Raw genomic sequence first — 23,841 nt, 5'->3', positions numbered from 1 at the left:
ACAGATGGCGCATTGTCTTAGCGTGACGTCATTGATGATACTAAGCAAAGATATCAAGTTTGAATTTATTTCACTAATAGACACGAATTTTCAAAAATGAACTTCAATATTCGTATTATCGAAATCGCATTGAAATTTTTTCGAATAATCTAACTGACATACCATGCGTATACGTAATATTAATTTTTAGGTGCTATCTTCTGTGATTGATTCGCTGCTCATTCACGTTACGATAACCGTTAGCAATTATTATTTTGCAACCAGTTGGCAGCACTTTAACTGAAATTCAAAAAAGGCGCTAATTGTTATTAACAGAGTTTTTGCTTTTTAGGAACCAGAACCAGAATTGAGATAAAAAACAAAATTCTAATGCAAATAACAACAAGAACAACAACATACAATCGAATGGCAACAGCATGTGCCATTCGACAATGTATGTACCTATTTACATATGAAATCTTATCTAGTTATCTAGTCTAGGCTTTAGAAATAGTTAAATGCATGTAATAAACGTAAAGCAACAGCTGGAAGCGTACGGCTATGGCTACGGCTGCGGCCACGGCTAACCGGGAAGCAATCCATTGTCAATGTGACGTTGAAGGTCAGTCGGCTATTAAATTTCAGTGCGCGCGCAGTCAGCATCCACCCGCCTCGCACCACACAATACGGTTGGGTTTTTCTTGGGCTTTCGAAAGCGAAATCCGTGCTCCGACTTGCCTGTCATTTGCTTGATAGCTTTAGCCATGGCTCCACCGCGTCACATCTTGGAGTTGTCCCGCAAGGAGCAGCGTGAATTCATTGATTCCTTCGATTTAATAATCAGCGATTGTGACGGTGTGGTCTGGCTGCTAGTTGGTTGGATACCCGGAACTGGCGAGGCTATTAATGCATTGAAGAAAGCCGGCAAAGGCATCAAGTTTGTATCGAACAATAGTTTTCGCACCGATGAGCAGTATATGGAGAAATTCGAGCATATAGGAGCTAAGGGCATAAACATTGACGATGATGTAGTGCATCCGGTTAAGACGATGGTACGTTATCTAAACAAGCATAAGCCGGGAGAGCGGGTTTATTCGCTAATGTCGCTTGAGGCTAATGAAACGTTGCGTAAGCGTGGAATAGACTACGAATCGCTGGTATGTGGAAAATTCCGAAACAAATTCCTTTTTGCTGGTCTCTCATTTGTAATTGTTTTTTTTTTTTTTTTATAGCAAATAAAGGATCATTTGACTGCTGCATCTCTGGTGGATAATCTTAGCATTGACAAGCCAGTGGGCGCTGTTCTCTTCGATATTCACCTGGATCTCAGCTATGTGGAGCTAGCCAAGGCCATTCGTCATTTGCAAAATAACGATGACTGTCAATTAATTGCTGGAGGCAGTGATGTGATAATGCCACTCGCCGAGAATCTTAATGTGGCCGGTTTCTTTGATTTTCTCGAGCATGTGAAACGTTATACCCAAAGGGAGGCCACTTTTCTGGGCAAACCATCGCCCATTTTGGGCGATATGTTCCGGGAAATGTTTGACATCCAAAAACCCGAGCGTTGCATCTTTGTGGGTGACATGTTGGTGCAGGATATACAATTTGGCAAGTCGTGTGGATTCCAATCTCTTCTGGTGCTCAGCGGCTGTCTAACCAAAGAGGATATGTGGAAGGCTCCGAAAGAGTCACAGCCTGACTATTATGCCGATAGTTTGGCCGATTTTGTTCAACTCCTAGAGAATATAAAATAAGCGAAAGCATTTAACAACAAAAAAAAACAACTCAAATCAAGTCACAGCACTTTTGAGTGGTTATTGTACAATAACCAATAAATAGCCGTACCTTTTTCACAAATGAAGTAAAATACAAATTGAGATAATCCTAAACATAAAATGATAAATTTAAACCGATTGCTGATTGTTAGCATTTACTACAAATATTTGTATGAATTTGAAATTGTTTAAAAAGTTTGTTTGGCCAATCGACTTCAACTTTTTATTTGTTGCAAACAAAAGCAGAAGAAACCAAAAAAATAAAGAGAAAAACATTAAGTTACACTAGATTTCCAAATCCTCTGGATGATACAATTCGGTGAGCAGGCGATACACATAAGATGGGGCATGACCACCGCTGAAAGGGTAAAATAAATTTGAATGAAATTATTGTTTGATGTCTGTTATTCTTTTTGATTTTTTTTTGCTTTGTTTTGTTTAGCTGTTCTAATCTGTACTCACTTATTCGATATGAACAGGGTGACCAATTCGGGAGGCACATAATCAAACATCGGACAGTAGACTTTTGCCTCTCGGGCTGCCAATGAATCGTAATCTATCACATCCTCGGCACAGCCCACCATATTGAAGGCGTCCTGTTCGCATAGATGGAGCGGGCTCAGTTTATACATGGGGGCCAAGACAATGACGGGCACGGAATAGTGTTTGGCTGCCAGACCAACTGTGTATGCTCCACAGGCTGCTCGAAGACCACCATTGGCTAGGACACTGTGTGTACCGATTATCACCTTGTTTACACGAGACATCATGGCAAAAATTGCCGCATCGGGTATAACTATGAGCTCCACTTTCTTTTCATTGGCTAAACTGGCGGCAAGATTGTGACCCTGCGGTATCCAAGAGGGGGGAAATATAGGTAAGATTTATCGGTTATATGCATACGGATTACTTACCCTGCATGCCGGTGCACATTCAGCCACAATAATGGTTAGGAACTGGCGCTTCTTGATGGCTCTTTTCAGAAAATTTTCCACACTTCGTGAATGGCCCAATGTGAGTATTATCTCTGAGGAGTGTATATGCTCTTCGGCCTGGACACAGACATTTTCCGAACTCGTTTCCAGCTCCGTTTCCACCTCCTGCAGATGATCTAGCAGTGCTTCACGCAGTCCTTTCTGTGGCAGAGAATAATCCACGCACACATTGGTCTCACTGGTCTGGGTGACGAGCTTGTGCAGCGAAAGCGACGCCTGCGAATCATCTGCAAAATGCTGGACTTTTGCATGTAGCAGGTCAAATTCCTCGCGGATCAATTTCAAGATGCGTCGGGCAATGTTGGCGGTGACAGTCTCTTGGGGCAGGGCAGCTTGTAATATTCGGCATTGAGCACGTACTATCTGCATAAGGGCACTGGGATTGGGAATTAATGTATTAAGTTGGCTTGATTGATGTCCCAACAGTTGAAAATGAACTCACTCCGCATTTTCCCAACTCTTGCTCATGATAATATACTTGAATATGTCCAGAGTCTTGTTGGTTATGCTATAGGAGCCCTCCACCATTCTGGAAAGGATTGGGATACGATTGGTTAAATGATAATTGAATTTACTTTTTAATCTGTTCTTACCCCACTTTAATGGCATGGATTAATTGGGTAACTTCTTTAAGCGGTTGTTCTCTCATCTTTTATGCTTTCACAATTTTCACAAAATCTTAATAATGTTAGCTGAGGCCCTGCTGTTCGAGTGGACGTTATCGATAGTTTAGTAACACATTTTTCGGTTATCGATATTTATGATTTTTTTACATGGTGCATGTAAATATGTATGTTTATTCTAAAATTAAGAATATTTTTTCCTAATGAGAGTTTAGATGTGTTTAATAAGCAAATACACTTGTAATAATTAAAACTAAAGTGTATGGTATATAAAATTATTGATAACAATTTATTTCTGTTTTCATATATGTAGATATGTACATAGATTGCTCGTCAGCTTTTAATATTGAATCAATACTTTTTGCAAGTGCTGAGAATATTTCGTTTTATTAAAGAACATTTTAGGCAATTTTTAAATTTTGTATCCATGAGTTTATTCAGCTGTTTTGTATTTGCCTCATCGCCGAAGTTTGCCGGCTATCGATAACAATGTCACCACCACCAACAACAAGAACAACAACAACAGCAGAAGTATGCAGACTTTCCGACCCCACTCTCATTGGGAGAGAGAGTCATGAAGCTTCAGATTGTTGTTTACGTGTCTTCTTCAGAGAACTTGAGTCGGCCGCCAACGCATATAAATTGCCAACAAGAACCAAATCACACGGCGGACGGCTGAGAACTAGCTGTTTCGGTTGAAGTAAACTTGGTAGTAAGCCTCATCCAGTCCTACTTTGACTCGGTATTTATTTATTTATCTAATAACAGGTGTTTTTCTAGCATTTCGCTCAATTTCTTCGACAACAAAACTTATTTGTTTACTCACTCAAAACCCCACATACACACACACACACAGGCACGCACACAGGTGCAATCAACTCTAACTCCCTCCCCCAAAGAGCCACAACAAATAAGAAAACTACAATGAATATACATAGTAAGTATAAAACATAATTTTAGATGATCTTTAACTCTCAATTGGCATTGACATGCCACTATTGCCTGCTCCCGTTTATTATCGTTACCGGTTTCGAAATCGTTCAGTGAACGCCAATACGCTTAAGTACATTAGTCTCCTAACGCTAACACTACAGAATGCGATCTTGGGCCTTAGCATGCGTTATGCCCGGACCAGGCCGGGTGACATCTTTCTCAGCTCAACGGGTAAGTTAAATGCCAAGGCCATAAAATACACATTTGGCAAAAATACGTGCTTATATGTACATACATACATAACAATGTGTGCATATATCTATCTTTCTATATTATATACATATACATATGTAAACATATATGTATGTATGTATATTGTTGGCACAATTTACGACAACGCACAAGCAGTATGACTTTAAGAGGTTGAGGAAATTGATAAGAAACCCACTTCCTAGGCACTAAATTTTCCCTACCATTCCATCAACATCAGCGAGAGACCCAACCATATCAGCACACTTAAATGGAGAAACGCTAAAATTTAAATATAGAATTCTTTCCCGAGAGTTTTGTGTGCACAGCAAAAGTTATTTTTATTTTACCTCTTTGCAATTATTAGTTATTGCATTTCTTGAAAATGAAGCGCGAGATATTGGGTTTCCCTTAGTTAGGCATCTTACTTCCATTATATAAAGCTTATACATCTCCTTTATAAGAAAAACAAGCTGCTGCTACTACTAAAATTAAAAAACTACTATAAACATTCTCTAATATCAATCATATATAGAAACGCTCATTTAAAGGGTTGTCTGATAAACATCCTAAAGACTATATGTTGGAGCTGCCTTAGAAATCGAATTCTATCCAACATATGTAGCTTTCGTCAATAAAAACTGTCATTTCTTAAGAACTTTAAATTTTTGATAAGTTTGGTTAAATTCGATCAAAATTAACAATCCAAAAGGCCTAAATTCCTTAATCTTGCTTTTATTGAAATCTCATGAACCATTCGATTGATTGATTTGGTTTCTTTTCGCTTTCATTTCAGCTGTATTGATGGCCGAATTTGCCAAACTAATCACTTGCCTGATTCTGGTCTTTAATGAGGAGGGTAAAGATGCTCAAAAGTTTGTTAGATCGCTGCACAAGTCGATCATTGCGAATCCCATGGATACGCTGAAAGTGTGCGTCCCATCGCTGGTCTATATAGTGCAGAACAATTTGCTATATGTGTCGGCCTCGCATTTGGATGCGGCGACATATCAGGTGACTTATCAATTGAAGATTCTAACCACGGCCATGTTTGCGGTGGTTATCCTGCGTCGCAGACTACTCCAAACGCAATGGGGAGCTTTGGTCCTGTTGGTTATGGGCATTGTGCTGGTTCAACTGGCTCAAACCGATGGCAGTGGCGCAGGAACTGCGGCGACAACAAGTGCCTCGTCGGTGGCGAAAAGTGGAGTGGCAGCACCGGATGCAGCAGCCCTAACTGGTCCTGTACAAAATCGTATGCTTGGTCTGTGGGCTGCATTGGGTGCTTGCTTTTTGTCTGGATTTGCTGGGATCTATTTCGAAAAAATTCTAAAATCAGCCGACGAGATCTCAGTGTGGATTCGTAATGTGCAATTGAGTTTGCTTAGCATTCCATTTGGCTTAATCACATGTTTCCTGAACGACGGCAGTCGCATCTACGACCAGGGATTTTTCCATGGCTACGATTTATTTGTGATATATCTTGTCCTGCTCCAAGCTGGCGGTGGACTCATTGTGGCCGTTGTGGTTAAATATGCGGATAATATACTTAAAGGCTTTGCCACATCCCTTGCCATCATCATCTCATGTGTGGCCTCCATTTACATATTCGATTTCAATCTCACTCTGCAATTTAGTGCCGGAGCAGCCTTAGTCATTGCGTCCATATTCCTCTATGGCTATGATCCAGCCCGTTCGGGATCGAAACCATTGTCTGCATCCCTTTCAAATAGTTCTGCTGAGGAGAAGCTACTGCCGCGTGTCTAAAAAAAAGCAAACAACAAAAACCAAAACTCGCCCAAGTGCCGAAAACAATTTTTTAACAGTATTCGATTGTCGCTGCACCCCCACTCACTCCCGCCCCCAACTTCCTTCCATCGAACTCAACAACAACACCAATACAAATGTTTATAATTAATTGTAATTATATATAGAAATTATATATCTATCGGTTTTTTTCGGGAATTTGGCCGCATTCCTAGTTATTATGTTGTAACTACATATATATAAACCAATTGCCCGACAAAAAGAATTCTCAAATTTGTGGGCCTTTGTTTCTCTTTCTTTTTTGTGTCATTGTTTGTGAATAAAAAGAAAATATCATCAAAAAACCTACATAACATCTTTTAAATGATTACCAACTTTTCTTACCGCTTTTCCTTGCATGTTTTTTATCTTAAATTAAACAGAGAATCAAAAGATCAACGATCTGAAAGATGAGCACAATGAACTTGATGGTAAAATTCATAAACTACTTACAACCAACCAATTAACCTTGCAAAGAGTTTAGCTTAAACATTTATTATATTCCATGAGAGTCGACAGACAGAACGAGATTTAAAATTAAAAAAAATATATATACTAATGATAATTCTGCATGAAAGTAAAGATTACGACTTCAAATAAAACTTAGAGGGAGCATATATACGTAGTGTTTATCCATATGTATATAATATATATATATATATAAAAGTTATAGTCTAAAAAAATGCTTATTGACTATTCCTTCCACGCCGTAGTCACGTCGTCGACGCCATTCTGTAATGCAGCGATTAACTCATAGAGACGCAACGATGGACCCAATTTAAGGCCAAAACTCTCTAAGACGTCCTTGCGAGTAAGTAGAAGCAATGAAGCACCATCGATATCCTGATAGCGGAACACATTCGCCTCTCTGGGATAGTGTTTGGCCATAAAGTCAAAAACTTCATCCACAGACCAACGGGCAACGTGTGTATTTTGAAATTGATCTACAGGAGACACAGAAGAGGAGGAAGTAGTGATATCCTGGACTTTGTTTGTTGTTGTGCAAAAAGGTGACAATTTCACAGGCGATGAACATGAAGGCGGCGGAGTTAGTTGCGGAGGTGTGCATATGGCAGCATCGTCGTCGGCGGCGGTCTCGATGGGTTCTTCCTCCTTTTCGTCATCCGGCTGCTGCTTCTGTTGCTCACTTATAATTATCTCTTCATCATCTGCCACAACAACAGATGGTTCTGACGAAATATTGAGTGGATCGGAATTATGACTCGGGATGCGCTCTTCGCTCTTGGCCCGTACAATTTTTGATGGCTGCCTCTCTTGCGGCAATTGAGATTGTATACGTTTCCTGCGACCAGCATAGGATTTGCGTACCTCCTGGTGCTGATGCAGCTGCTGCTGATCTACCATAGCATATGCATTAGTATCGCATTTATGGCATTTCCATTCGTGATCATCCAAAATGGAGGCATTAAGCGGCGGATTATGGCACTCAAAGTGGTAGCCATCGACACAGCTGGAACATAGAATGATTAGTTCCTTCGATTTATTGCTGCAGAATGAACAGTAGCGGCATTTCTCGCACTTGTATTTCTTGCGTGCCATGCTCAGATTCTCAAAATTGAGCGGCAGGCAGGCAAAATGGCCTATAAAAACGGTTAAATTGTCATTTATGAGCTCATTTAAAAATAAATCAAATAATGACCAGAAGGTCAAGAGAATGGATGCACTCACATTTTTGCATGCAGGATTTGCAGGTAATAAAATTGCTTTTATGGCCCGAGCCACGCTTGGGTTCACTTTTGCTACACTTCACACAGGTATCCATATTACGCTGCTGTTGCTGCTCTTCAATCAGAGCTGGTGATACTTCACCGCCACTGGACGAGAGGGCTTCACGACTTCCACTCCCACCGCCTGGTCCACGACCAATAGCCACTGGTGTTGTGGGAGTAGAAGCTAATGTGCTGGCAACTATCGCTCCAATGCTAGTAATTGGCGTTCCCATTCCTTGTCCAGCAATAGAACTTGTTACGGGAGCCGGCAATGAATTACGTGCTACACGTGATATGTAATTGTCCGACGGATCGTACACTTGCTTGGGTTTCTGTCAATAACAAAATTGGAACCGATTTGTTGAGTTAAATTGCTTGAACCTACTTTGTTTTTATTTGCAACTTTACCTTAACGCGTCCTGTTGTTCGTACTGCTGATGTGACCAGACCCACGTCGTTTCCATTGCCGCCAATGCTCATGGTTATGGAATTAAGATTCATTGTGGTATCATCCTTGTCATTATCCTTTGGCCGTTTCATCTTGCACGCGAAAATACTGAAGTTCTTTGAAACCAAAAACTACAATTTTTGTCTTCCTGCAATGCGCGCATTAGAGATGGGACGACATAACGATAGATTGTGATAAATTGTTTTTGCAAAATATTCAACGAACATCGATCGAGGCGACAGTTAAAAATGGACATTGTAGATTAACAAATTACACTTTCTTATTCTTAAAGCATTACTAATAGATTACATAGTACACGCATGTATGTGCATGCAACAAGTGTACAGGTAAATACATTTGTATGCGATGCTACAGGTAAAGAGAACGTTACCCGCCTCCCCCGTTGGGGAAAAACGCAATCAATTAGAAATGTTTATAACTTTTAACAAAATTAACTGGAACTTACAATACTATTTCATTATTTCAACGTTCTTATCCAAAACAATAAATAAGCAACAATACACAAAATGATTACATACAAATTTGGCAATAATTTTCCCAGAAACCGGTAAAATGTATAAAACTATAAAAACAAAAAAAAAAACCATGATAAAATTGCAAAAATTTGTGGTGAAAACTGACCCAAAACAGTTATACAAGGAATTAAAATGGCGGTTTGCCTGATGAAAGTTGCACGTTGCACGTTGCATGATCACAAAAACAAAATATAAAGCAACTGGCTACCGAAATGCTACGTATATGAAATGCTGTGATTTTTCTTAAAAAATTAAACACTTACCGAATTCTTAATTGAACTGGCTTCTTCTTCGAGGGAATAACTTGAAAAGACTGTTTAAAAAGAACTGCAATAAACTTTACAACAGTTATCGATAACTATGCAAGTGCTGAAGTGTGTACACATGTTTTCAAATGTATCGATTATTCCCATCACTAGTCTGAAAAGCGGTTATTTTTTTGAGCTGATTGAAAAAGAAATTTGTAAAATGAAAATTGGTATATGCATATATTGTTTATATTTGTAAGGTTTAAAATTAAAAACAAAATAAATTCTACCCTAATTAGTGGTAATGTTACCTATCTAGGATATTTCTTGCAAAAAGGCGATATATCTTAGGAAAATGATGAGACGCATTTCAGTTCCATCGTTCCGCCTACAGTTACATATTTTGAGCTTGTTTTTTTGAAAATTCAAAATATTATGCACATATGTATGTACATATGTATGTATGTATATATTTATGTAAGTACGTACCTACTAAGCAATGGCAATTGCATTTATTAACCTTGTACAACATGCTTAAATTCTTTTCGAAATGATTAATTTATGTCTTACAGAGAAAAAGTTCACACATATGTATAGACCTGACTAAAGTAATTAATATCACCAACGATTTAAAAATTCACTCTTTGCTTTGGCAACAGAAAAACAGGAAATTCCAGAACAGTGTGGTCAGACCGTACAAGGCGCCAGCTAATCCCACGGTGGCCTGAAAGGAATAACGCACCACCACCCAATGGGCAAGAGCACCCCAAACCAATACCAGGAGACCGTTAGTAAAGTGAACGGGCCGACGGATAGCTGTCCAATTGGCTCGTGTCATTCCCATTTGAAGGACAAGCTCCTGCAGAAATAAAGTGACAACTTGGCCAAAGCCAAGGAGTACAGCTGAGACACTCAACAGTAATTTGGATGTGGAGAAGCTTATGACTGGAATGAAATATGATCGATTTTGTTATTGGCATCCAACTAATCGCCTTTCACACTTACAGATCAGCGCTAGGCACTTGCATAGACTGCCCATTGTGTGCCATTGGAGCTTATGCTTGTAGAGGCTGGTCCCGAAGCGTGGCGTCATCAGGGAGAAACACATCCAGGGAAAGGCCAGCAGCGAGAACAGAAACGGAATTTCGGCATTCTTCAGAGCATGATGGCTTACAGCGAGACCAGGCAACACGGTTAAGCACATCACATAGCTGAAGATGTCGGCGGAAAGGACAAGCGTCGTAGGATATAGTTGTGGCACAAACAGTGCCTGCTGCAGCGGCATAGCGATCTTGTCCAGCATATTCCACCACAGATGAGATGTCACGGCGCGTGACATTCGACGTATGCGCAACTACGGGGGAACATTTTAGCAACATGTTAGAGTTCGATGACGATGGCGACGATGACGTTGACGATGGCTCACCAAATTGGGATAATCTTCGGGCAATGGCGATGAGTTCCCTGTGCCAGTCGGGTTGAGAGGATTAAGCGGATACAAACGGCCATTAGAGAGAGATTTGTGGGACTGTGACATCTGTGATTGTGAAATAGAAATACCATAGTTATCAATGGTGGCATTGCTGGAACGCATCATGGACACCGTTTCGTCCTCTTCGGGAATAATCTCCATGATTTCCACACCATTGGGATTAACATATGTCACATAGGCCTCATCTGTGGCCAGCATGTAATTGCTGTGGGTGTCGACGACAGCAGCAGCAACAGCAGCGGAGCTATTGGCGGCCTCTGTTGATGGATTCCGCCAGGTGAGGGTGTCCAACCCATCCAATTGATCGGCCACAAAGTTGGCAGCTAAAGTTGTGCGCAGGGGCAGATTGCCAAAGCCCAGTCCCGTCTCCGCTTTAATCACCGATATTCGCTTGGTGGTGAATGCATCTTCGCGATGCTTTGTTATGATCAGGCTTAAAGGTATGAGATTCACGAGCAATGCCGACATCAACACAATGGATTGAGCCGTGCCATAAAGGGTACGCAAACTGGTAAATACAAATGATAGAAATAATTGGCAAAATGCCTCGCCGCACAAATGGATTGTCTTGCGGACGTATTTGTCTTCACGTGGACGAACAGCTTCGAGGATGACATGAGTTTTCCATAGATAGAGGCTGGAACCGATGCCTTCCAAAACGACAAACAACAAATCAGTTTCAAAAATTGATCTTTATCGATTGAGATTATAGACGCATTACCCGCAAAGCATCCATAAAAGACAATGGCGACCACTTGGGTGGTTGTGGTGACTATCACCCAGGCGGATGAGAAGAGTATACCGCTTATCATCAGGCACAGGCACGCGATCAGTGTGGCCATTAGAAAGACTTTTCTATACTGCGTTGTCTCTCTATCTCGTCCTCTATACTCTGTATCCAGATGCTCCATTATGGAACGGCATAGTTCACCTGTGGCCTGATAGACAATTGCTGGCCAAATTCTCAGCACCAGCTCCTTATCGGATTCCACAATGTTGCCATACAGATAAGCGGGAGTCGCGAGGAAAGCCTGCAAGAAGAAAAATCTTATTACAAACAGAAAGAGAGAGAGAGAGAGGTAGAGAGCAGAAAGTGAGAGAGAAGAAAGAGAGTTCGCGAGAGAATGTATGTATATGCATATTACGTGTATGGCAAACCCGCAGAGCATGTACTTCTGTTGTATGTGCTTCTTGACCACTCGCCGTCGTTGTACGCCAGCTGTGGCACGGGCTGTGGCTCGACGTACAGGACCAGGAGGCGGACCTAGAGCTGGAGCTGGAGCAAGAGTCGGAGTTGCTGTTGTCATTATCTCGTAATCTGCTCTGTTCCTCTGTTGCTTGCTACGTCACTGCGCCTTTGTCTTGTCTTGATGATCCGTATTAGCTTGCTTTACGTTTGGATTTTGTATGCGGTCCGTCTGGTCTGGCTGGCATTCATCATTCAGCCAAACCCAAAACCAAACCAAAGCCTGTTTAGATAATGGCGAAAAAAACATTCTGACTCTGATAATAATCAGCGCTTATCACATTGTTGATATCTAACACACACACACAGACACCCACACACACGCACACAAGTTGCATTTATCTGTATCTGTATCTGTATCTGAATCTATCCCTATGTACGTGTGCTTGCTGCCGGCAGAGACCAAAACCAGAACAACCAGACGAAGATGGAGCAGAATGAGAGTCGTCAACAGAGGATTATTTTTATAGTAACTTTGGAGCAGGAGGAGCTTGTAGCCAGGTGCCAGAGCTAAATGATTAGACACATGACAATCATCTGTGGGGATTATTCTTAGTTTATCTGTTAAGCAAAAACTCTAGAATGCACTGGACAACAAAATCTGTTTTCAGATAAAGATCTAGATGTATTTTTCCTATTTCCAACTTATTGCCTCCCATCAAACTTTTAAGCTTAGTGTCTGAACTACTTTTCAAAGAGTTTCTATATGGAATGCAATGTTTATAATTAATGATAATGAACAGCAAACTATTGATTATGCCTTCTGAAAGTTCCTTCTGTCCTTGAAGTTGGTAGAGATCTACAGATTGGTGTGTTTTTATATTGACTTTAACTATAGTCTATACTCATCTCTGATGTCAATTGAATAATATTTTCTATCTTAAAGATACTTTCTTCTAGAAATCCGTGATGATGTCTTTGAAATGTTGACACAATTGTCATAAATGATGCCTAAACATTCTCCCTAACTGGAATTGTGTGTTTATACACTTCCAAATTCTAGAATTCCATTTAACTTTTTTCCATATTCAAATGTGGGTGCTATGTACATATGTAATCATAAAGCATCTGCTTTGAGTTGCTCTATCTAACGCGTTTTATCTCATCTAATGCGTCATAGTTATTTTTTTGTCGAGGGGGGTGGGGAGGCACTAAAAAAAGATAAAAATAAAATAAGTTTGGTAATAAATGTGCGGATTTTCAGTTAACACCTAATTAAAAAAAAGCTGTCCCGTATCACCTCCCTCCCAAAAGCTGTGTCCTTGTCTATTCGGTCTGCTTGAACTCATCAAATTTAGCATGCTATCTCGGATGAGGAATAGTCCCTCTCTCTCTCTCTCTCTTTCTCTCTAACAGTTTCTTATCTTTACAGACTTCCGTTTCACATCCGCGGATAGTCAGTCATAGGTGACTTTATTGGTTTACAACTTTATTTTGCAATATGGCCAAGACATGAAGAAAACACATTCTTATTTGCACTATATACAGCTGTGACGGGGATATCAACGAAGATATAGAAGTGGAGAGCAGTAGCAATCTGATAACAAGGCAGCATCCGGCGATGAGATTTCGTTTTTTTGCTATATAACCAAGCATTGGCGGTGTCAACAGCTCATACAACGATCGACCGACAACGTTAGCCACAGGCAACGATGACAACGACAACCACAACCACAATCACAACAAATAGAAGAACAGGAGCAATGGCGACAACAACAACAAGCAGACGTGGAAAGGTATCAACTGCCACATCGGTCTTGCTGCTATGTGCAGCATTGGTGAGTATTCAAGATGGAGCAAATTGTGCATCATTGTGATTGTGATACCGGATTAATAATTTGCAGTTGCTGACCCAGTCGTGGGGTGCAATGGCGTTCAGTGCTATTGTAAGACCCGAGGCAGAGGTGGCCCAAGCAGATGCCTTGATTGATACAACAACAACAACAGTTGCTGAGGGTAGCGGCTGGGATACGACCATATTGACAACTGGTGTTGATAAAGAACAAGAGCAAACCACTGAAGGTCAAACCGATGTGGAAGCGGAAACAACAACAACTGAGGCACCATTGTTACCGGAAATTTCGACCGAAGGAACCGATGCACCCGCCGAGGAACAAACGACAACCGAAGAGTCAGAAATCACTACCTCAAACAACAATCAGGAGGCAGATTCGACTTCAGTTCCGACCGAGAGTTCAAGCACCACAACAGCTGAATCGGAAACCACCCCAGCGGCAACTGAAGAGTCTACGGATGTGACCACAACGGTCGACAGTGGCAGCAGCAGCACCAGCGGCAGCCCAACAACTGTGGAAGTGGAAACCACAACCATTCCGGTGCCAACATTCGAATGCCAATCGGCTGGCAACTTTGCGCACATCAGCGGAGATTGCAGCCGCTATCACAGTTGTCTATTGAATGCCCAGCTTGGTCAATTGGAATTAGTGGAAACCGCTTGCCCCGAGTTGACCATCTTCTCGCCAGTCCATGGCCGTTGCGTGCGAGATTTATCCTCTTGCCAGAGTGAAGCATTCGAGTGTCTGGCGGTGGGACGTTTTGCTGGCAGCGATGATACCTACTACTACAGTTGTTTGCCCAGTCTGTTGGGCGGCTTCCACAAGTTCATTGTCCGCTGCTCAACAGGACAACGCTTCGAGCCCCTGATTGGCGGCTGCTGGCGCTACGATTGGACCCAACTTGTACCTGGACAGGAGGCATTGGAGGCAAGCGATTTGGCTGCCATTAAGCAGGAATTGAAGCTATACAAAGCGGAGGATAAACTGCGTAAGAAGGCCCTAAAGAATCAAGAGAAACTGGCACGCAAGCAACAGAAGCTCCTGGAAAAGGCAGCCAAAAAGGCGGCCAAGGAAGAGGCCAAGAAGAAGGCCAAGGCCGAGAAAGAGGTGCCATCTGTTGAGAGTGCCGAGGAATCCAAGGAAGCCTAAGCAGGGCGATAGCTCTATAAAAATGTCATCAAATATCGCTCAGAGTTATCTTACAGAGTAATTGCAATCTATGTTGGTGTTTTGGCCTACTTTAATTAAGCTATAAATGTGTTTTTTCCTTCTTTTTTTTTGTTGGTTTGCATAAATAAAGACAAGATAAGAGGTCTTAACAGACTAGTGCTCTAAAACGAATGGAATACTACCGACAACACCAAGACACGATTCGGGCTATTTTAGTTCCTAGTTAGTCACACCGTATAAGTCGTATATATGTACATACATTGTCTCTTTATCATCATCATCATAATCATCATCATTGTCATCGTATCATCAGTCGGTGATTGGTTAGAGCCCAATCACTTGACTGGCTATAAAAGAACCCCTCAAAGGCTGCGACCAGTTAGTTTATCGCAACAATTTCTAAAACCGGAGCGTAACGCAACGAATCGTAACGGAATCGAACCGAAACCGATACTAAATATGATCAATTTCCTAAAATTACCACTTGGCATCGCCTTATGCCTTCTTGTCGTCCAATTTGAGGGGATTAATGCGAATACGGATAATCCTTGCACCGGCTCGGGATTCTTTGCTCTTGTGGACCATACATCCGAGTTTTATGCCTGCGATGAGACACCAACTGGTGGCTATTCCGTAAGATATTTGCAATGCCAGACGGGATTGGTTTTCAGTGCTCAGCTTGGCAAGTGTGTGGAGCAATTGCCATTGCCAGCGGAAGAGATTATTTCCCCTGAGGTAAGGGACGATGGCAACATTGAGAATCCCACAATACCGCCCACCAATCTGGATGAAAGCACTTCGACAGTGGTATCAACTGAACAAACCACTACTAAACCCGCTGAGAGTACCTCAACAACGGAGGATAAAGAAAGTAGCTCCACAACGGCGGTAACAGAGGATGGAGAGAGCAGCAGTTCCTCCTCCGTTGTAACCGAGGATGGCGAGAGTAGTTCCACCTCTGCTGTAACCGAGGATGGCGAGAGTAGTTCTACCGCCTCTGGAGAGAGCTCCACCTCTGCTGTAACCGAGGATGGCGAGAGTAGTTCCACCTCGGCTGTAACCGAGGATGGCGAGAGTAGTTCCACCTCTGCTGGAGAGAGTTCCACCTCTGCTGTAACCCAGGATGGAGAAAGCAGCTCCACCTCTGCTGTAACCGATGGTGACGATAGCAGCTCCTCCTCTTCCGTTGTAACCGATGCACCTGACTCATCCTCCACTGCCAGCGATGCAGTGACGAAAACCACTGAAGAGGATAATATATGCGCAACCAGCGGCTTCCTGCCCAAGAGTGGCAATTGCTCTCAGTATGTCTACTGCCAGGATAAGGGTGATTATTTGAAACCCTATAACTTCGATTGCCCCCAGGCTATGCAGTTTGATCCCACATGCAACTATTGTATCAAGGGCTATGATTGCACCAAGGCATAAGGCCAACGATTGATGAGCAGCCAAGAGAGGAGAAGCTAACTTCAGCTTCAGCAAACAACAACTTAAAGATAGTTTTTTTTTTTTTTTTTTGTTTTTTTTTTGTTATTGTTCAAGTGACTAAAACCTTAATTTAATTGATACGCATCTAGAAGAAAAAACACACACAAATATACTTATATTAATATTTATACTTATATTTTTTGTTGCTTAACAATAAATGGGAAAATTTGGTCAATTACAAAAAGCAATTTGGATGATATCGGTTAATCAAGGCGGGAAATCTTATCTCGAAGGAGACAATTCTGAAAGGCCTATGATTGACGCCGTCTTTATCTGTGGCCATTGATTGGAAACGAAGCGATTCTTTAATGATGTTTTAATAAATAAGTATACGAAATAACTGAATTTCCCTCTTATCTGCACTTTGGTCACCTCCAGCTCCTCCTTTGCCCCTCCTTGGGGTGTATTTTCACACTTTGAAAAGTTGGTAATGGGTCTTCCGCATGGTTACGGCAAAAGGCATTAACTAAGCGAAAATTATGCGATCACTTGTGGTGCGGCTGTTGGTGGGGCGGATGGTGGTGCTATTTGGGGATAAATATGCAAGTAAATCACATTGGCACGGTGGCCACAATTCAATGAATTCTCAAATGAGTGAAAGTCACTTTTGCAAATAAGTTGCATAAAAAATAAAGTCCAAGTAAAATGCTCGACAGTTGAAAAAGTTGAGTTGATAGAGACAGAGATAGAGAGAGAGCATGCTCCTCCAGTTGGCTCTAGTGTGGCTCCGGTTTGGGGCAGTTGGAGGAGTGAAATGGGAACATCGCTTGGTTGGACAATTGCGCATGCGCGTAACTCGTTAAAATCGTTTCAACTGCTGCGACAATTAAACCCAACCAGCCAACGAGCCAACCAAACGAATAGATAGTGCTCGGAGCAAATTCATTTCAGCTTGCTGGCAGTCCAGACACGTCCAAAACCCCTCGTCCGACGGTGAAAAACCTCTGCCCTGGATCCATTCCATTCCGGGCATATGTTTTGGGACGTGCGAGCATTATTTTGCCTACCCCCGCGCACTCCCCACTAACCACCATCACCCCATTGTGACCCTACGTAATACTTGTATATAAATATCATTTATCTCGATTTGCATCTCATTTCAACAGTTTGTCTATGTTTGCGATGTTTGTGTTTCCGTTTCCCTACCACTCCCAACCTCCGCCCCCGCATTATTTCACTCTCTGGGGTGCCCCCATGCCAAGATATTACAATTCGACAAGAAATCTTCCAAGAGATTAATGGCCAGATACAATTGTATCTCCATTTGAATGTTACCAGATTTATGCTTCTTATATAATTGGCAAGTTAACACGTTTGTTTTTTTTAATAACTGTTGTCTAGAGAGTGCGGGAGCGGGGTTTGCGGGGAGATGTCAACCAAGATCAACATTCGTTGTACAATTATTATGGCCAAAATGAATGTAAGGGAAAAGGGTAAGGGCGAATATCTCGCCGCTAATGAGATAATATGGATAACAGACGATGAAGGAGTGAAGCAATGACAACAGAGGAAACGAAACGATGCGACAATGGCCATTAAGATTACATAGGAATGGGCATAACTAATTATCCATAGATGCAGACGTATATATAATAATAACTATTAAAAATCTGCCAGGTTTGTATTTAAAAACATTGTGTAACATTTTAAGTTGACACAAAAGTTTATATATGCAAATAGATTGACCCATCTAAGGCTTTGAAATGGGGAACTTTGCTCCTGAAAGTATGCAATTCCAATGTGAGGAGAAGAGATGAGGGAACCTTTTCTTACAATTGATCCTTCAGTCCTTTTTTAAGCACATTAACTGCCGCCAAGAAAAGGATATATTGTGGTTTTATTGACATTCCTTGTGTGATCCTTTGGTGAAGAATCCAGAGCTGTAATGGCCATGCCCCACATCTTCAACGCTAAAACTTGGTGGGAAAACGAACAAATAAATTATGTAAGATGCAGCTTATACACACATGTGGTTGCTCTTTAGGAGGATTTCATTTGAATGGGTAAACATAAATCAATATTTTGAGTCACATTGGCATTTGCCCCCTAAAGTATGCTTTGAATTTTAACATTTGACTGTTAATTAGTTGCCCTAAGAGTAACTCTAGAAAATATTGACTTCCGAAATGAAATTCGGAGTTCGCCACATCTTTACCTATTTCTAAATAGTTTGCAGATAATGTGCCGACGATTCCCAGCTTGTTTGATTGGGTTGTTGTTGTTGTTGTTTCTCTTTTCCTTTGTGGGGATATTTGCAAGAAATTTGCATGTTTACCTTTTGAGCAGATGCCGCCAGCAAGCATTCACGTAGCAAGCCAAAGTCGAAGTTGAATTCAACACGAGATCACGATCGTCTAACTAAAACGACTAAAACAACAACAGCAACTACAACTAACTACTCTCAATTTCTCTCTGTCATTCACTCTTTTTCTCTGTCTGTCTCTCTCTGTTGCTGCCGCTGTTTGTTGTGCTGCCTACCTGCCGCATTTTCGCCTGCCCAACAACTCAGTTTGTGTGCGCCTTTGCGCATGTGCAGTTTGTTTTGTCGAGCGGTTGTTAGAGTCGAGTTATCGAAGATCGGAATCGAGTTGATATAAAGTGCATCATCCAATGCCGCATAAAAAATTGATAAAGATAAAGATTGAAAAGGAAAAATAACCAATTTTGCACCCATATCTTTTGGGAAATGCAATGTGAAGAAGCATTCAACAGATTTTGTGTATAATTTATTTTCATTTTTGTTCGAGTGCAACAAGTTTTTGTCTTTCTATTGCATTTAGTTCTATTTACATGGTGTTTGATTTGTTTTCTCAAATTCATTGGAATCACAACAGCTGTGCATCCTGTTTACCTGTACTCCAGGATTAAGAGTCCTCAGCACTAGAACCTCATCATCATCATCCTCATCATCTTCTGCATCATCTACGCATTTGAGTTTCTTCACTTCTAGGAAATTCTTTTATGCATTTATTGCACAGAGAGTGAAAATGGTAAGAAAAACCCTCTAAAGGAAGTATAAAATTTATATATATATACATACATATATACATTTGTATGTACATATGATCCAGTTTACCAACAATGGATGTCTCCTTTTGCTTTTTTTTTAAACTCGTTGGCAAAAGATTTTCAATCTAGCCTTAGAATTCAATTTCAGGTCAATAGAAAATCTGAAATTTGTATGCATTTTTTTAGGAGTCCTTTTAACTTCTCGTAACTTCACGTCACTGATTCATTTTGAAGTATTATTTTTTGGGAACTACGAATGAAGCTGATCGAATCGAAGGCAGTTTTAATTAAAATCAACTTAAGATAAGATAAAATTGGTATTTTTTTAGCAAGAACGCCCAACGATCTGCCATAAAAACGAGTTAAATATATATTAAAATGAACCGATCTAACGAATTGTCAATTTGAATACCAAATTTCAATTCGGTAGCTATCTAATTGAGGGTTCAGACTGACATGGCCATAAGGGCTAATCCTCTCCTGCTGATCAAGAATATATGATAAAAACTTTTATAAGGTCGGAAACGTCTCCTTCTTTGAATAGAGTAGAATTTGTGCTATGTATATAGAGTCCACAATTCGTAGACTCCAAAAGGTGATTCCCCTTATCTTCTAAATTAAAGTTTCCCACAAAATTTCAAATGCATTGTTATGAGATTTGGCAAAAACATTATACCTTCTTCCCATTCGGCTAAGTCAGCTCAAAAGGATTATGGATAGACAATCGATAAATCAATAAATCAGCGTATTAACTTTTTCACGCCTGCTAATCAGAGTTTTTGTTTTGTTTGTCAAAAGACTCATTCCCATCCACCTTTCAATTGAAATCATTTTGGAATTCATTTCTAGAGATCGATGCCATTGTAACTTACATAACTGGCCAGCAAATAAAGTTTGAGGGGAAAAAAAAAACAGAAAATACCAAAATAAAAATAAAAATTATGTTTAAATGTATTGCACTACATTTGTATTTTGGTTGGTTTGTTTCGGTTTTTCGGTTTTTTTCTTCTTTTGTATGGCATTTGTTATTACCTTTTGTTTTCGAATTGGGCGGCTTAACATGCGTAACAGGTGCGTTGAGTGCATTTCAATTTCAATTTCAATTGTATGGGTTATGCATACCAATATAGACACACACACACACACACACACACACACAAACACACACACTCATATATACTCGTAAATGTATCATAAAAACCAAACCCCAAAACCAAAAACCCAAAAAATGACCAAAATACAAAAGTGGAAATTGTGCAGAAATTGTATTGTCTTTAGTATCCGATGGCCTAGGCATTATTATTGTTATTATTATTATTATTATTTTTGTATGATTGTGTAATTGTGAAAACTCATATTCATTCACCTTCGAATTGCTTACGCTGATCCAGTTTACTCACTCATTCATTCGGCTAGCCACCCAAGCATTTAGCTTAACCCCTTTTTGAATCTATCCATTTCTAACTTTGAATCTAATTGTGAGAGTGACCAATTTACTAGGCCATAGGTGGGCATTAACCTCAAGGTGTCATCGACTGTTTAATGCTCATCCCGGCAGATGCACACACACACACACACACACACACACACACACATACTCACACACAATTATATAATCTCTTTTGATGACGGCACTTTAATTGACTGACGCCTAAAAAGAGAGTCAGGTGCAAAGACAGAGACAGACACAGAGAGAGAGAGAGAGGGGAGATATATACATATGTGGTGCGGCGGTGGGGTGGTGGAATAAACGTGATGTTGATGCGATAATTCATGTAATTGCTAAAGACTATGTGCATTGGAAAGGAAATCAGCCAACTCTTTCAGCTGTCTGGTAACAAAACAAAATCCATTCGATTTTAAAATTAATCCCCATTTAAGAACCATTTCTACTTAATCGTTTCCCTCTTCTCTGCACTAGTCTTTCATATTTTAGTTAAAGTCTCGACCTGGTTCATCTACTTAACAATTAGTGAGACATGATGACGTCATTTGACTGATTCTTTCGTGGTACTTTCATTAAGAATGTAAAATGGAAACAATTTCAAGCAAACTTTTGTAACTTGTAGGTCTAGACATGACTAATAAACTTAACTAAGTCTTAAAAGTCGTTTATGTCATTCTTATACCAAGTTACTAACTTTTATAGGATATAAAGTAAAACTTATTTGTAAGGTATAGCCATAGTAATCACTAAAAATATCTCTCTACCTTTTGAATGAACAATCTTTGTCATATTAGTTAGTGTATGGAAAATATGCCTACTAACTTAGTTGGTAATTAGCTAAAAACTACTTATGTTAATGATTCCTTATTGACTTAACTTAATTTGAATGCAATTTCTAGTTGCAACATTTCATACGATTCTTTGTGTTTCATATGCCTGAAGAGATTACGTATACGCCCGGTGTGTGGCATGTGGCAAGACCAATTAAGGCAAATATTTGATATTGTTAATGACAAAAGAGAAAGATGAAAAAGATATTCAAACATAACAATAACACACACTAACTGCCTTTATGTGGCTCTAATCGCTTCTCAGTCACGTTGAATTATATTTAATTAAAATATTACGCAGCTCGCCAGCTATCAGATTGGCGGCTCTCTGTCTTTGTCTTTCCCATCCTATTATGCCTTGTTTTATGGACCAACCAAATGAAACTGAGGCAAACACACACATACAGACACACACACTTAGACACAATGAATAATCAGTTGCAATTTCACTTAAATTTTAACAACTTGCGAAGAGTGTCAGGCATTTATATGTATATATGACTCTCGATGTTGGACTGGAAGAGACATTTGGATTTGGCTTTCATAATTGAGGGCTCAGTTGTTGTCTCAGTTGTCCGACAAAAGTTTTCCCACCACTGACGACCTCAAAGGTAAGAAGAAAGAAAAGCAAATAAAATGCGGATTGTTTCTTTCCGTCTGACTGTTTCCTTCGTTGTATTTTTCTTTTTCTTTTCTTTTTTCGTTTTTGGTCTAAAGCAGAACTTGCATAACTTTCAGTTTCAGTTTCAGTTTCAACTTAAACTTTAGCTAGTGGAAAAACGCATTCAGCAAAGAGAGATAATACATAAATAAATAAACGACTGCCGTTAAAAGTCCCAAAAAAAACGGTTTAGTTTCAGTTTCAGTTTAAGCCTACTACCACATAGTAGTAGTTGCTCCATGCCCCATGCGCTTCTGGCCAAAAAGAAACAACAACAAAAAAAAAAAAAAAACGTAACTTAATTGGCCTCACTTAGAGCAACGCGCACAATCTTAATTACCGCATAGGAGGGGGCATGCGTGTTGGTTGGGGAGGGGTTGCTTCAGTTAGGTGTTAGTGGGAAAGACGGGTTAACAAGAGAGAGAGAGAGTGGGATGGGTAGAATATGCCTTCTCGCTCTTTTGTTGTTTTGGTTTTCTATTGCCATTTTCGCTTTGACCCTCAAAAGAAAATACCCCATGAAGACAGCAGCAAGAAAAACTACAACAACAACAATGGCAATGAAAAACAGCAACCACTTTTACTTTTGATCCACACTTTCCTAACAAAAAGCCATCACGCTTCCCACATGTGCCCTTTAAATGAGGTAATTGGCCCAGTGTATTTCCATATTCGTTGTGTTTGGAATATATAGACAAATATTTGACATCTCAATTGGAAAATACATATAAATCAATCTAATTAAGCGGACATTGAAATGAACACAATATTCAAGTTTCCAGTAGACCTTAACGATTAGAGGGTATAGGAGATTGACCCTAAAAGGTCCTAATGCCTAATTTGCCAAGTCGATGCTCCATCTCTCTCCAGATCTCTTTTCCTCTCTAGATCCCTCTCATTCCTTGCCTACCTTTCCTCCTCTTAAATGAATGTTCACCCCCGGACCAAGATACTGTCAACCTCCAAGTTTTGATACCTCCTACAAGCACTTAGGAAAAGACCATAGAACTGACAAAGATATCTGTTGGTTTTGGAATCATAATATATATAACTAAGGCCAACTTTGAATGAGTTAACTGACTGATATAAAATATATAGAAACTAAAGAGAAATAACCACAACAAATCTTTGCAAGTCTCCAACTTAGTCTTCATTCTCGTCTTCCTTCATAATTGTAATTTTTGTTTCTAAATTAGTTTGAACCGATTACCAAACTGGGCCCAGAGCAAAATAAAGTTAAGATATCGTGATCTATGCCTGGCCAATGGCCACTACGACTCTCTTGTGAAATATTGATGCAGAAGCTCGAATTCAATTAAAGCGACTAGGCAAAGACTGATGGAAAATGAAATATTTAGAGCAAATTAGATGGAATGC

The 23,841-nt window shown here is 40.3% G+C and overlaps 7 protein-coding genes across 11 annotated transcripts; 4 read left to right on the top strand and 3 right to left on the bottom strand.

The window, feature by feature from the left end:
- Positions 1-612: 612 nt before the first annotated feature.
- Positions 613-2,045, top strand: LOC137585727 (glycerol-3-phosphate phosphatase). Its single transcript, XM_068301648.1, has 2 exons — positions 613-1,136; positions 1,212-2,045. Exons 1-2 carry the CDS (start codon positions 744-746, stop codon positions 1,734-1,736), a joined length of 918 nt encoding a protein of 305 aa, XP_068157749.1. The 5' UTR covers positions 613-743; the 3' UTR covers positions 1,737-2,045.
- On the bottom strand, positions 1,954-3,474 carry eIF2Bbeta (eukaryotic translation initiation factor 2B subunit beta). Its single transcript, XM_068301636.1, has 5 exons — positions 3,346-3,474; positions 3,195-3,281; positions 2,672-3,128; positions 2,220-2,605; positions 1,954-2,115 (listed from the first exon to the last, which is right to left on the bottom strand). Exons 1-5 carry the CDS (start codon positions 3,399-3,401, stop codon positions 2,043-2,045), a joined length of 1,059 nt encoding a protein of 352 aa, XP_068157737.1. The 5' UTR covers positions 3,402-3,474; the 3' UTR covers positions 1,954-2,042.
- Positions 3,475-3,901: 427 nt separating this feature from the next.
- On the top strand, positions 3,902-6,350 carry Ugalt (UDP-galactose transporter). 5 transcript variants are annotated; one of them, XM_068302419.1, is made up of 4 exons: positions 3,902-4,084; positions 4,156-4,312; positions 4,420-4,539; positions 5,354-6,350. In XM_068302419.1, the coding sequence occupies exons 2-4, from the start codon at positions 4,300-4,302 to the stop codon at positions 6,322-6,324; spliced, it is 1,104 nt and encodes a 367-aa protein (XP_068158520.1). In that variant the 5' UTR covers positions 3,902-4,084; positions 4,156-4,299; the 3' UTR covers positions 6,325-6,350. The 5 variants fall into 5 exon arrangements, with proteins under 5 accessions (XP_068158520.1, XP_068158512.1, XP_068158507.1 ...); XM_068302411.1 differs by having other exon boundaries at positions 4,144-4,312; XM_068302406.1 differs by having other exon boundaries at positions 3,902-4,087; positions 4,144-4,312.
- A 493-nt stretch (positions 6,351-6,843) lies between these two features.
- Positions 6,844-9,359, bottom strand: Lint-O (L(3)mbt interactor in ovarian somatic cells). The gene is made up of 4 exons (XM_068302722.1): positions 9,341-9,359; positions 8,502-8,689; positions 8,053-8,425; positions 6,844-7,964 (listed from the first exon to the last, which is right to left on the bottom strand). Exons 2-4 carry the CDS (start codon positions 8,631-8,633, stop codon positions 7,057-7,059), a joined length of 1,413 nt encoding a protein of 470 aa, XP_068158823.1. The 5' UTR covers positions 8,634-8,689; positions 9,341-9,359; the 3' UTR covers positions 6,844-7,056.
- Positions 9,360-9,922: 563 nt separating this feature from the next.
- LOC137587044 (uncharacterized) lies at positions 9,923-12,244 on the bottom strand. Its single transcript, XM_068303281.1, has 5 exons — positions 11,963-12,244; positions 11,539-11,848; positions 10,752-11,467; positions 10,331-10,679; positions 9,923-10,270 (listed from the first exon to the last, which is right to left on the bottom strand). Exons 1-5 carry the CDS (start codon positions 12,122-12,124, stop codon positions 9,963-9,965), a joined length of 1,845 nt encoding a protein of 614 aa, XP_068159382.1. The 5' UTR covers positions 12,125-12,244; the 3' UTR covers positions 9,923-9,962.
- Positions 12,245-13,677: 1,433 nt separating this feature from the next.
- Positions 13,678-15,196, top strand: Mur18B (Mucin related 18B). Its single transcript, XM_068303438.1, has 2 exons — positions 13,678-13,841; positions 13,908-15,196. Exons 1-2 carry the CDS (start codon positions 13,716-13,718, stop codon positions 15,006-15,008), a joined length of 1,227 nt encoding a protein of 408 aa, XP_068159539.1. The 5' UTR covers positions 13,678-13,715; the 3' UTR covers positions 15,009-15,196.
- Positions 15,197-15,466: 270 nt separating this feature from the next.
- Positions 15,467-16,457, top strand: Muc18B (Mucin 18B). The gene has a single exon (XM_068300373.1). The coding sequence runs from the start codon at positions 15,489-15,491 to the stop codon at positions 16,455-16,457; it is 969 nt and encodes a 322-aa protein (XP_068156474.1). The 5' UTR covers positions 15,467-15,488.
- Positions 16,458-23,841: the final 7,384 nt, after the last annotated feature.

Source organism: Drosophila tropicalis, unplaced genomic scaffold (assembly GCF_018151085.1).
Source record: "Drosophila tropicalis isolate 14030-0801.00 unplaced genomic scaffold, ASM1815108v1 contig_158, whole genome shotgun sequence".
In the NCBI taxonomy this organism is placed as follows: domain Eukaryota; kingdom Metazoa; phylum Arthropoda; class Insecta; order Diptera; family Drosophilidae; genus Drosophila; species Drosophila tropicalis.
Note: the sequence above shows the minus strand (reverse complement) of the source record. Positions and strands in the feature narration are given on the sequence as shown.

Bases quoted from the DNA above. Each gene is read 5' to 3' on its own strand.
- LOC137585727 (XM_068301648.1), top strand. From the start codon at position 744: ATGGCTCCACCGCGTCACATCTTGGAGTTGTCCCGCAAGGAGCAGCGT. The intron at 1,137-1,211 runs GTATGTGGAAAA...TTTTTTTTATAG, and splicing joins GAATAGACTACGAATCGCTG to CAAATAAAGGATCATTTGAC.
- Ugalt (XM_068302397.1), top strand. From the start codon at position 4,365: ATGCCACTATTGCCTGCTCCCGTTTATTATCGTTACCGGTTTCGAAAT. The intron at 4,540-5,353 runs GTAAGTTAAATG...CTTTCATTTCAG, and splicing joins CATCTTTCTCAGCTCAACGG to CTGTATTGATGGCCGAATTT.
- Mur18B (XM_068303438.1), top strand. From the start codon at position 13,716: ATGACAACGACAACCACAACCACAATCACAACAAATAGAAGAACAGGA. The intron at 13,842-13,907 runs GTGAGTATTCAA...AATAATTTGCAG, and splicing joins TGCTGCTATGTGCAGCATTG to TTGCTGACCCAGTCGTGGGG.
- LOC137587044 (XM_068303281.1), bottom strand. From the start codon at position 12,124: ATGACAACAGCAACTCCGACTCTTGCTCCAGCTCCAGCTCTAGGTCCG. The intron at 11,849-11,962 runs GTAATATGCATA...TTCTTCTTGCAG, and splicing joins TCTGCGGGTTTGCCATACAC to GCTTTCCTCGCGACTCCCGC. The intron at 11,468-11,538 runs GTAATGCGTCTA...TCGTTTTGGAAG, and splicing joins CTTTTATGGATGCTTTGCGG to GCATCGGTTCCAGCCTCTAT.
- Lint-O (XM_068302722.1), bottom strand. From the start codon at position 8,633: ATGAAACGGCCAAAGGATAATGACAAGGATGATACCACAATGAATCTT. The intron at 8,426-8,501 runs GTAAAGTTGCAA...TGTTATTGACAG, and splicing joins GAACAACAGGACGCGTTAAG to AAACCCAAGCAAGTGTACGA. The intron at 7,965-8,052 runs GTGAGTGCATCC...CCGTTTTTATAG, and splicing joins CAAATCCTGCATGCAAAAAT to GCCATTTTGCCTGCCTGCCG.
- eIF2Bbeta (XM_068301636.1), bottom strand. From the start codon at position 3,401: ATGAGAGAACAACCGCTTAAAGAAGTTACCCAATTAATCCATGCCATT. The intron at 3,282-3,345 runs GTAAGAACAGAT...AATCCTTTCCAG, and splicing joins ATCCATGCCATTAAAGTGGG to AATGGTGGAGGGCTCCTATA. The intron at 3,129-3,194 runs GTGAGTTCATTT...TCCCAATCCCAG, and splicing joins AAGAGTTGGGAAAATGCGGA to TGCCCTTATGCAGATAGTAC.
- Muc18B (XM_068300373.1), top strand. From the start codon at position 15,489: ATGATCAATTTCCTAAAATTACCACTTGGCATCGCCTTATGCCTTCTT.